This window comes from Xenopus laevis, chromosome 5L (genome assembly GCF_017654675.1).
Source record: "Xenopus laevis strain J_2021 chromosome 5L, Xenopus_laevis_v10.1, whole genome shotgun sequence".
Taxonomy (NCBI): Eukaryota; Metazoa; Chordata; class Amphibia; order Anura; family Pipidae; genus Xenopus; species Xenopus laevis.
This window is the reverse complement of record NC_054379.1, coordinates 169,414,667-169,426,798: the sequence shown is the minus strand read 5'-3', so window position 1 is coordinate 169,426,798 and position 12,132 is coordinate 169,414,667. Positions and strand designations below refer to the sequence as shown.

Genomic DNA, 12,132 nt, shown 5'->3' with positions numbered 1-12,132 from the left:
ACTCACCCATTATTTTGTCATTCGGTTCCTGGTGCTTGCCAGTTAAATTGGAGTTCAAGACCTTCTGCCCATCCAAATTATATTGGGATTTAATGCCTTCTGCCCACCCACTCGTTATATTGGTATGCAATTTCTTCAGCATCCCCATTACTACAGAAATCAATGCTTTTTACCCACCCATTACATTGGGAATCACAGACTTCTGATCAACCAGTACTTTGGGAGTCAGTGCCCATGTCCTGCCCATTATTTTGGGATTTGGTGCCCATGTTCCTCCCATTAGTTTGGCATTTGGTGCCCGTGTCCCTCCCATTAGTTTGGCATTTGGTGCCTTCTGCTGTCAGTAAATACTTGGAATCGAACCATTGGCTTGTTGAACTGTACCTGCACTATCCTTCTGTGCCACTGTTGCCTCCTAGAGTCAGCGTGGGTTGTTATCCTGATGGACTTATACTGTCTCTCTATGTCGCTCTCTTCCCCCATCGTCCTCTCAGGATTCGGTGCCTTCTGCTTGCCCACTAGTTTAGGATTCAGTGGCCACATCCTACTCATTACTTTGAAAGTCAGTGCATGGGCAGTGCACCCATTGATAATACAGAGGCGGTGTTGGAATGGTATCATACATTTATTGGATTATTTTGTTTGAGGGCGTCGGCCAATCTAGGTCTAATCTGTAAATGCTCAGCCTACATGGAGATAGTACCTGAACATCACATGGACAATGAAGTGTTGGTGGGGAACCTGGCGTTCAAGCATGAATGGATTAGCTTATTAATATCGTCTCCAGTGCTATAGGGGCCTGACACAGCCTGAGCCTCACAGTGTCCCGGGCCTCTCGTTCATGGACGGAATGAATAAATTAAATAGTCAGATGCAGCAGTGTCTGTTCAACATTACAAAAGCCTCACCAGTCGCACAAACTCACTCACTCCTTGAGATTCACAAGCACACACTCACACTCACTAATTCTGGTGCGTGTTTCACAAACACACACGTTTCTCTCTCGAGCTTCTTCATGGGCATGGTAGCAACTGGCCCAATCACAATGGCTGGATGTCATACGGAGAACCCAACATGCACTAACAAAGGTATAATGTCTGTGCCCTTGTGTCGGAGTCCGGGTCTCCCTCGTTGACTCCACCGTGTTCAAGTCACATCTCTGCTGGATGGAGAAGATAGCAGTTGGAATGGTTGCTCAGAAGTACATGGGGATTTTGGAAGTCACTGTGCCTGGGTGGGAAAGAGAAGAAGAGGAGCATGATGATGAGGTCATGAGTGTTGTGTCTCTAACCACCATTGCTGGAAGCTAGAACCTTATCATGGACCTCTCCAACCTGCTCGTACAACATGTGTGCTGGAGAAAGGTATGTCCTTACACATCACAGATGCTCTAGGCTATTTCATTTATCACAGGCGATGTATGGTCACATGATATGGGTGACATTGCCAACATCTGAAGAGCAGGCGCACAGGGAATTTTCTGGAACGGATAAACCAGGGATCCCCAACCTTTTTTACCCATGAGCAACATTCAAATGTAAAAAAGTGGGCTAGTAACCAAAGAATGCAGCAAGTTCCTGGCGTGGCAAATATGAGCTATGATTGGCCATTTGGTAGCATCTATGTGGACTGGCAGAATGCAGGTGGGTCTATTTTGCCAGTAGACCTGGTTTTTATGCCAAAACTTGCCTCCAAGCCTGGAATTCAAAACTGCTTTGAGGCCACTGGGAGCAACATCCAAGAAGTTGGTGAGTAACATGTTGCTCACAAGCTACAGGTTGGGAATCACTGGGATCCACTTGATGACTTTAAAAAAAGACTAAAGGGGAGCTTCACAAGCATGATAATATTTCCAAATAAGCACTGCAATCGTCTCGTACCTTTATCTCTCCAAAACATTGTAGGTCTGGTGAACATGATAAATGGCACTTTTGTCAGCCCGTGTTTGACCACTTTAAGACCTATCAAGTTCTACAATTCCCTGTATAACCTCCTGCCATAAGTCTCTTTGGGCCACTCTTCCTGAGAAACTCTGATCCAGTTTAAGGTGATGATTTGACTAAATTCTCCACCATGCCCTAATAATGGCTTCCAGCAGGTTCCGCTCCTTCAGGTTCCTTCACATCAGTAAGCACCTTTAATCCAACAGTGTGGATCTGAGCAGTGCCATGGTAGGAGAGTAGTTAAATGTGGATTGGCAGGTAGTATCCAGTAGAGCACTTGCACTCCAGTTAGTTGCAGGTAAATCTGTGGCAGGTGGAGTTGGTTTCAAGTATAGGTACCAGTAGACCGGACTTAGAGCATAGACTTGTGGCAAAATATGGAGCTGAAGAACATCGCTGTTACTGGATGGGCTCAAGCAATGCAACCTCTGAAGGATAAAGGTCTGCAGGTCTGTGTCACGTTTGGGTCCCACCACATTGGACTCACTCCTTTCCAGCACAAGTTAGAGCCAGGCTGCATATTCTATGGGTATGGGCTAACTAGATCAGTCATTAGACTAGTTGCACTAGTACCAGCATCTGCTCAACTGGTTTGAGTGCCAGAAACGTTGAACACATGGTCCAATAACAGCTGTAGAGATGCCGTCTGGACATGTTTCGGCAAAACTGAAATGCGGTTCCTTACACACCTCGTGCAGATCCGACCCCCCAACAATCCAGGTGTCATTTCATATAACAAATTCACTGTGACCATTAGTTAAGAGGCGTTAGTGCCACTATATATATATATATATATATATAGATCTATCTACATAATGGGGTCACATTATATTGGGGGTTATTAAAGCAGCGGGGGCCACAATGTTACATACAGATAAAGTTAAGAGGCTGATGGGAGATGAATTATCATTGGACTTCAATGCTCTGCATGCTGATGAACAAAAAACATTGGATCTGCACTTGCATTTATTTAGGTGACCCTTCTGTTCTGCTCTTGTGCAGTAACCTGTAGTACAGAGAGTAAATGATGTGGGTTACTCTACAGGATATCACCCCCTGCCCCCCTTAACATGATGAATGGGGGATGTTTCCATGATGCACAGCTGGAGGTATTTACTCATCACAACAAAGAGGCAGAGCTCTTTCATCTCCAGTAACAAATATTAAGCACATGGCTCCGACGGGTCTCCCGGACTCTGTGCATCATACATGTGCCGTGCTCATGGCACAACTCTCGACTATGATTTAATGTTAGCCAGCCACGTGGGGCAAAGCAGAAACAGCCCTGGCATTCTTTGTATCCATGGGACAAGATGCTGCAATTCCATAGATCTACAATCTTGGTGCCAACATATGGTTCTTGGTTGGTTTCTGGGGGACAACTCTCTAGAAGAACAAGAAATCTGCCCAAAAAGTCACCAACGTTATATTCCCAACACTTTTCTCTGCACCACAAGCTCCTCCAGAAACTGGAGCAAAGAGTGGGATTTCGATTCATCCAATAGAAGATAAATGATGGGAGTATTTGATATCTTCTAAGGAGGAGGTCCAATCAGAAGATGGAGATGGGTCATTGTTGTTAGAGATAAGGAATATTGTGTGATCCCAAGTATAAATGAGATACGAACACCATCAATAGATTGTATCACTAACTCTAACTTATGTTCTGGCCATCGTTAGTTAACAAGATACGGGGATACGGGGACACACGGTGGGGACAGTTGGCAGAAGAAGTATTTGCAATGGGCACAAGGGGGAGGGTAATATAAGGGGGGTAATATGAGGGAGGCAGTGCAAGTGAATGGGACAGTAGAAATAAACACCAGTAGTGGATGAGGGACATTGGTTCATAGACATGGTTGCTCTTACCACGATCTTTCCCATTTTGGATCTTTTCTTCCTCGTCATCCCCAACTTCCTCCGCTGGAACAGAAAGAAAAGGGCACATATGGGTAAGTGCTCTGCCTCCCCGGGGTGGATTCTGCAGTGAGGGGCAATTAGCAGCACATACCTGAGTGCAGTTCCTTTACCAGCGAGGACATTGTGTTAGTGATGGAGTCGGCCGCTACCAATAAATCGTTTCGGAGGTTCCTCCTGGTACCTAAGGAACACACGGGCGAGTATGTGATTATGAACATGTAACTGTATGTACACACGTGTGATACCACTAAGCCCCGCACAAAGTAGATATATCACATGACACAACACACAGTGCCAGGGCAGATACTCAACACTGATTGGGCCTTTCTTGATCCAATAGGAAGCTCTGGTTCCACAGGTGGGATGAAAATATTCCCCTTTCCCAAACAACAGGGGGCAGTGTTGGACTCACCATGTGCGAAGGCATCCTGTACTTCTCCCAAGCCAACCAATGAATCCTGAGGTCCATGCGTGGGGGTGGAGCCGGCCGAGGTGGATCTGACGGGCATGGGCATGGGCCGATTGGCACCGTGGCTTGGGGAGGAGTGAGGAGATCCAGTGGCTTGTGCCTGGGAAGCAATAACATTGATTGTAAGTAGATATTGCTGCACCAAGTAGCTGAGCATGCTGGGAATGGGGGGATCAATACTCAGTACGTTTTGTAAAGTGCGTCACACACAGTAAAACTGACACAGACACACACAGCTGTCACATAGGTGCCGACACAACACAGCGCTGGGAATTGTATAAATGTGTCACATTCAATACAAGTAACACAATATCAAGAAAGTGGGAACAACCAATACAGTGAGGGGCCCCTGCCCAGGAGACAGTGGGGACAGTGGGGATCTTTATACCCCTCTATATTTAACTGCTTTGGCACCCCAGGGGCCACATATTCCTTTATATATGTGACTGTAAATCAATAACAGAAATGAATCATTGCTTTGTTATGAGCTAATGGGGCCCAGCCTGAAGTTTAGTTAGGGGGGAGTATTGGGGTGAGTGTTTATTTGTACCCTGGGTACCCCTGGAACTATAGCAGGGTGACACCCCAATATTTCTATATATCTGTAACCTTGTTATGAACTAAGGGGGCCCAGTCTGAAGGTCAGTTAGGGGGGAGTATTGGGGTGAGTGTTTATTTGTGCCCTGGGTACCCCTGGAACTATAGCAGGGTGACACCCCAATGTTTCTATATATCTGTAACCTTGTTATGAGCTAAGGGGGCCCAGTCTGAAGGTCAGTTAGGGGGGGATTTGGGGTGAGTATTTATTTGTGCCCTGGGTACCCCTGGAACTATAGCAGGGTGACACCCCAATGTTTCTATATATCTGTAACCTTGTTATGAGCTAAGGGGGCCCAGTCTGAAGGTCAGTTAGGGGGAGATTTGGGGTGAGTGTTTATTTGTACCCTGGGTACCCCTGGAACTATAGCAGGGTGACACCCCAATGTTTCTATATATATGTAACCTTGTTATGAGCTAAGGGGGCCCAGTCTGAAGGTCAGTTAGGGGGAGATTTGGGGTGAGTGTTTATTTGTGCCCTGGGTACCCCTGGAACTATAGCAGGGTGACTGTTACCCCAATGTTTCTATATATCTGTAACCTTGTTATGAGCTAAGGGTGCCCAGTCTGAAGGTCAGTTAGGGGGAGATTTGGGGTGAGTGTTTATTTGTACCCTGGGTACCCCTGGAACTATAGCAGGGTGACACCCCAATGTTTCTATATATCTGTAACCTTGTTATGAGCTAAGGGGGCCCAGTCTTAAGGCCAGTTAGGGGGAGATTTGGGGTGAGTGCTTATTTGTACCCTGGGTACCCCTGGAACTATAGAAGGGTGACACCCCAATGTTTCTATATATCTTTAACCTTGTTATGAGCTAAGGGGGCCCAATCTGAAGGCCAGTTAGGGGAAGATTTGGGGTGCTCACACTCATATATTCGTATGTCCCAAGCATCAGACAAGAGGGATGAGATTGTGGGTCGGCCATGATGTGGGGGTCAGACAAGCAGGATTAGCACTTCAGTTATGGAGGAGCCATTTCCACAGCTAAAAGGCCTCAGTGAAAAGCCAAAAGTGCCGGCGCTCATGGCAACGTAATGAAAGGGGCATTTGATTCGGGGGGTCTCGTGAGCGCATGGCCAGTAGCCAGGAAGCAGATGGTCCAGGACAATTGGGCTCATTCTGAGACGTTGGGATAAGTCGAGGCCTATCCTCTGGCTGCAGCTTTATTAAAGGACGAGGTGGGGGTGAAGGTGCTCTTTCTCCCCCCGACTCTCTCACTTTCCCAGTTTATGAGATTTTTGGAGGCAGAAGTGAATGCCGAGCGCTGGCAGTTGCACAGGCAGGACTATATTAAGCCTAAGCTGGCAGTTAGATGTGAGCCGGGCGCAGCTGTTCCACATTCTGCTGAATCCACACATTTACTCTTCCCACATCAGTATGGAGTATGTTACACCATCACACCAGACTGATATTGTGCAGCTGTTTCACTTGTGTCTGTACATCAGGGTCACAAAGTATAAACAACCCCCCCCCCCATTCAGTGTCAGTTAGTGATGCCTGAGCCTCATGCCCCCCTGCCCTTACCCACCGTTTCTTTCCATCACACTGGGCTACAGAATCTGGGGGGCATTTAATAAGAGGCACCAGATAAAATAACAATGTGCCCATGAACGAGGCAACTGCCACACGGCTACTGATTTCAGGGGCAACAGTCACACCCCACGGACCATTGCCCTAAATACCCACAGCCCCCCCCAATGGCAACAACTGATACAACATAATAAATCACCTGTAGTTTCTCCTCAACGGGGCGCTGTGATACTGGGGGGCTGTGCTCCCCCCTAATACTCCCCGACTGCCCTGTAATAGTTACACCTATGAGTACAGAGAGGGTTAATGTACAAGTGAGGCACGAGGGGGGGGGGAGACATTTATTTTGGACAGAGCCGATCACTAATGGAGCCGACACATGTGCTGAATCCTGGAATCTGGAGGAATTGGGCAGAATGAGACGGGACAGACACCCCATTATACAGTGACCCCAAAATCAACAGAATAACCTTTAACCCTTCATGAGCTGCTGCATCTGGGCAGGTTCTGAGACAAGTAACTAAATGATAAATTAACTCACACTGTGCCAGGGACAGACGGACATTTATATACACGACCCCCAGCACTGACCGTTAATATCAGGATATCCGGCTTTATAGTAACCCTTTAATCACCATCACTGGTGAGACCAATAACAGTCGGGGAGGATTTTATGTGACTATAGGGAGATGTTAATGTGATATTATAGTTCCACATGCCACCCATGTTCCTCTATATCATCAAACCCCCCTAGAGGAACCCACATTCACCCTAAAATAAATACCTCCAAGCACAGCCCATGAGTGATATATATATATTTATATATACTGTATGTCTGTACGTCTGTCTGTCCTTCCACACTCACTCCTACTTCTACTGTCCCACGAGATCCAACACATTCACCTCTATCTTTCTACATACGAATAACTGTAATATTATATATTCCCCTGTACAGACACAACTACAGACAGACAGACAGACTTCCAGCAACAATAACATATATTCTATCAGCCCCCTACTGTAAATGATAAGGATATTAGAAGTCACTGAGGGGTTGTTCTGTGACCATATAAAGGCACAAGGCTGCAGGCTGAGTTATACAGGGAACTCTGAGTATCACTCATGTATTATAAGGGATAATGTACCCCCTACTGTAAATGATAAGGATATTAGAAGTCACTGAGGGGTTGTTCTGTGACCATATAAAGGCACAAGGCTGCAGGCTGAGTTATACAGGGAACTCTGAGTATCACTCATGTATTATAAGGGATAATGTACCCCCTACTGTAAATGATAAGGATATTAGAAGTCACTGAGGGGTTGTTCTGTGACCATATAAAGGCACAAGGCTGCAGGCTGAGTTATACAGGGAACTCTGAGTATCACTCATGTATTATAAGGGATAATGTACCCCCTACTGTAAATGATAAGGATATTAGAAGTCACTGAGGGGTTGTTCTGTGACCATATAAAGGCACAAGGCTGCAGGCTGAGTTATACAGGGAACTCTGAGTATCACTCATGTATTATAAGGGATAATGTACCCCCTACTGTAAATGATAAGGATATTAGAAGTCACTGAGGGGATAATGTATCCCCTACTATAAGGGGTAGGCAGACAAACGAGTTACGTCTCTAGTGTCCCCCCAGCACTGACCCCCAGTAGAAATGAACATGAGGAAACTGAAAAGCACAAAGTTAATGGGAATAGAAACATCTGAATTTATTGCTCAGAAGAGAAGGAAAGTGATTATATAGTGAATAAAGTACCCCCTTTTGTAAAATATAAGGATATTATAAGTTACCGAGGAGTTTCATGACCATATAAAAACACGAGGCCGAAGGCCGAGTTATACAGGTCATGGAACTCCGAGGTAACTTCTAATATCCTCATATTTTACAACTGGGGGCACTTTATTTATTATAATACACAAATTTCAATGAGTCATGTGACAGAAATGACACCAGAACTCACCGTTTATAACTGATGACATCAGAACTCACCGTTTATAAGGATATAATTTACAGGATATTCATGGCTTTTGTGTATTATAAAGGAATATGAAGCAAATGTACAACAGACTGAGTTTCAATCCAATTATTTGGGGCTCGCAGGGCTGATGCCAATAAGAGTTAAGTATTAACAAATTAGGGGTTGGGGAGCACCATCCATCAAGTACAAAGAAAGGTGTGCAGGGTCAAATAATGATTAATATAAACAAAAGAGAAGAAAGAAATGACCCATCCAATTGCACCACCCCATTCAAATATTGCCAAACTCAAGTGAAGTAATTAATAAAACTTAACTTTTAATGAACTATTAAAAAATAGTCTAGAAAGCACCATTAAAAAGAAGGTAGAGGTAAGGAGGCTGGTAGACTGAAAACCAGGGGGTTGGAGGGGTTTTCTGAGTCAGAAGTGACGGTTGGTTCAGGAGAGCTGATGTATAAACAACCAGCACATTGTTAACACTATATATCTGTACGTACACCAGTAGTGCTCCGCGTGCAGCCACCCCTTCACCCACTTCAGAATCCCTCCCTTCAGGTGTGCGGGCGAATCGCTAAGGATCCGATTAGCAAGCCTCAGTACATTTAAATCGTTCCAGAACTCTGTGTATTGGAGTATTAGCTTCAATTGGTAAACCCACGGATCGTATATTGAGCCAACCCCTTCACCCCTTCACCTATGCCTTTGATAAAGCCCGCAAATTGGCGGGTGAAACGCGCGTCAGGCGCACTTTTAGCTCTGGTTAGGTAGGCGTCTGGTAGGGACAAAGAATTTATCACGGGGATAATCGGATCGGGAGGGGACTCTTGAGGGTGAAGGGGTTGGCTCAATATACGATCCGTGGATTTACCAATTGAAGCTAATACTCCAATACACAGAGTTCTGGAACGATTTAAATGTACTGAGGCTTGCTAATCGGATCCTTAGCGATTCGCCCGCACACCTGAAGGGAGGGATTCTGAAGTGGGTGAAGGGGTGGCTGCACGCGGAGCACTACTGGTGTACGTACAGATATATAGTGTTAACAATGTGCTGGTTGTTTATACATCAGCTCTCCTGAACCAACCGTCACTTCTGACTCAGAAAACCCCTCCAACCCCCTGGTTTTCAGTCTACCAGCCTCCTTACCTCTACCTTCTTTTTAATGGTGCTTTCTAGACTATTTTTTAATAGTTCATTAAAAGTTAAGTTTTATTAATTACTTCACTTGAGTTTGGCAATATTTGAATGGGGTGGTGCAATTGGATGGGTCATTTCTTTCTTCTCTTTTGTTTATACTGATGCCAATAAGATGAGTCACAGTGATTCTGGCTCCTCATTGGTGCTGGTTAGTCGCCATACGCACGGTGCAGACACAGAACCTTTATTCTTATACACAACTCATTATTTTCTTCAAATATTAATTAAAACACCAATAAAAATGCTGCACCCTCATAAAAGAGCCAATTAGAGGCAGAGTCTGGGCCGGAGGCAGTTGCTCCTGTGTGTGACAGTTGCCCATTGAGAAGATGCCAGTCACAGAGGAGTGGGACACAATATAGTGAATAAAGTAGCCCCTCTTGTAAAATATAAGGATATTATAAGTTACCGAGGAGTTTCATGACCATATAAAAGTACGAGGCCGAAGGCTGAGTGTTTTTATACAGGTCATGGAACTCCGAGGTAACTTCTAATATCCTCATATTTTACAACTGGGGGTACTTTATTTATTATAATACACAAATTTCAGTGAGTCATGTGACAGAAATGACATCAGAACTCACCGTTTATAACTGATGACATCACTACTCACCGTTTATAAGGATATAATTTACAAGATATTCATGGATTTTATGTATTATAATGTAATAAATATATAAATCTAGTGAGAAATGAGGGGTTCTGACCACTGGCCTGATAGAAATATACACTGGGGCTTCCTTTATAAATGTTCATTGCCCCAGTCCTGTAACCAGGGGCAACCAATTAGCAAATCTCTAAAGTGAATAAAGTTTGCTCAGACCAATCAGGGATGCACCTAATCCACTATTTTGGGATTGGGCCGAACCACTAATCCTTCATGAGACATTTGGCTGAATCCCAAACTGAATCTGAGGCCTCATTTACATATGCAAATTAGGAAAAGGAATCTTGAAAAAAAAAGTCAAATTCCTTGTTTGTGTGACGAAAAGTCAGAATATTTTTAAGGATTCAGACAAATTCGAATCGCAAGCAGAATCCTGGCTGTGGTGCTTAAAACCAACGCTACTCTCTAGGGCAGCTCCAATGTGTTCTGAGGAGCTTTTGTCATTTGAAACCACCAGGAATAATAAATTCAGTATCAGGAGGTCAGACTGGGCCAGTAATAGTCCACCCACAAGAGCTGACACTTAAAAAAAAAAATCCAAATAAAATAATTTGCTAATAAAAATGCAGAGCAGGGAATTCCGAGGATGCTGGGAAGTGTCTCCTGAGCCCCATGCACTGGAGGTTAAATGGTTAAATTAGGAGCTGTGGCATTTTGCAGAAAGAGACAGGGATTGCCAGCTGTATATATATATATATATATATATATTATTATTATTATTGCACACTACATACGAAGCTTTGGGGCAGCACATACAATCTCCCAGCATGCACTTGTTTGGGTTGGTTGCAGTAAATAAATAATGGTGGCACAGCGCCCTCTGCTGGACATGGAAGAATCAGCATTTCCCCAGCGTTGCTGTTGGGACTCATTAGGCTGCCGGCCAATCAGCTCCACTGCTTTATGTAGGGTGTGAGGGGCGGAACCAGCAGTGCAGATGACCCTCCTAAAAGCACCTGAAATACCAGGAGGGGCCCTGTCCCCCGTCAGTGACTCTCTATCTAGTACTGTGTGTGCACTAGCATACCCTGAGGGGCCCCCCACCAGCCAAGCACAATATACCAACCCCCAAACTCTGACTGCCCAACACAGATGGGCCCCCCAAGAGCCAAGTACTGCCCAACACAGAGGGGCCCCCAAGAGCCAATCAAAATATACCAACCCCTAAGGTCTGACTGCCCAACACAGAGGGGCCCCCAAGAGCCAATCAGAATATACCAACCCCCAAACTCTGACTACCCAACACAGAGGAGCCCCCAAGAGCCAAGCACAATATACCAACCCCCAAACTCTGACTGCCCAACACAGAGGGGCCCCAAGAACCAAGCAACAATATACCAACCCCCAAACTCTGACTGCCCAACACAGAGGGGCCCCCAAGAGCCAATCAGAATATACCAACCCCCAAACTCTGACTGCCCCAACACAGAGGGGCCCCCAAGAGCCAATCAGAATATACCAACCCCCAAACTCTGACTACCCAACACAGAGGAGCCCCCCAAGAGCCAAGCACAATATACCAACCCCCAAACTCTGACTGCCCAACACAGAGGGGCCCCCAAGAGCCAAGCACAATATACCAACCCCCAAACTCTGACTGCCCAACACAGAGGGGCCCCCAAGAGCCAATCAGAATATACCAACCCCCAAACTCTGACTGCCCAACACAGAGGAGCCCCCCAAGAGCCAAGCACAATATACCAACCCCCAAACTCTGACTGCCCAATAGAGTGGCCCCCAAGAGCCAAGCACAATTTACCAACCCCCAAACTCTGACTGCCCAACACAGAGGAGCCCCCCAAGAGCCAAGCACAATT

The 12,132-nt window shown here is 45.5% G+C and overlaps 1 protein-coding gene across 4 annotated transcripts in view; it reads right to left on the bottom strand.

Annotated features, from left to right (window-relative positions):
• Positions 1 to 606: 606 nt before the first annotated feature.
• Positions 607 to 12,132, bottom strand: part of dtnb.L (dystrobrevin beta L homeolog) — a 91,337-nt gene continuing 79,811 nt past the window's right edge. For all 4 annotated transcript variants that reach the window (XM_018262181.2, XM_018262183.2, XM_018262179.2 and 1 more), the window contains 4 exons: positions 4,276 to 4,432; positions 3,955 to 4,044; positions 3,813 to 3,866; positions 607 to 1,230 (listed from right to left, as the gene is read on the bottom strand). In XM_018262181.2, the coding sequence (XP_018117670.1) occupies positions 1,196 to 1,230; positions 3,813 to 3,866; positions 3,955 to 4,044; positions 4,276 to 4,432 (336 nt within the window). In that variant the 3' untranslated portion in view covers positions 607 to 1,195. The remainder of the gene's footprint in view (positions 1,231 to 3,812; positions 3,867 to 3,954; positions 4,045 to 4,275; positions 4,433 to 12,132) is intronic.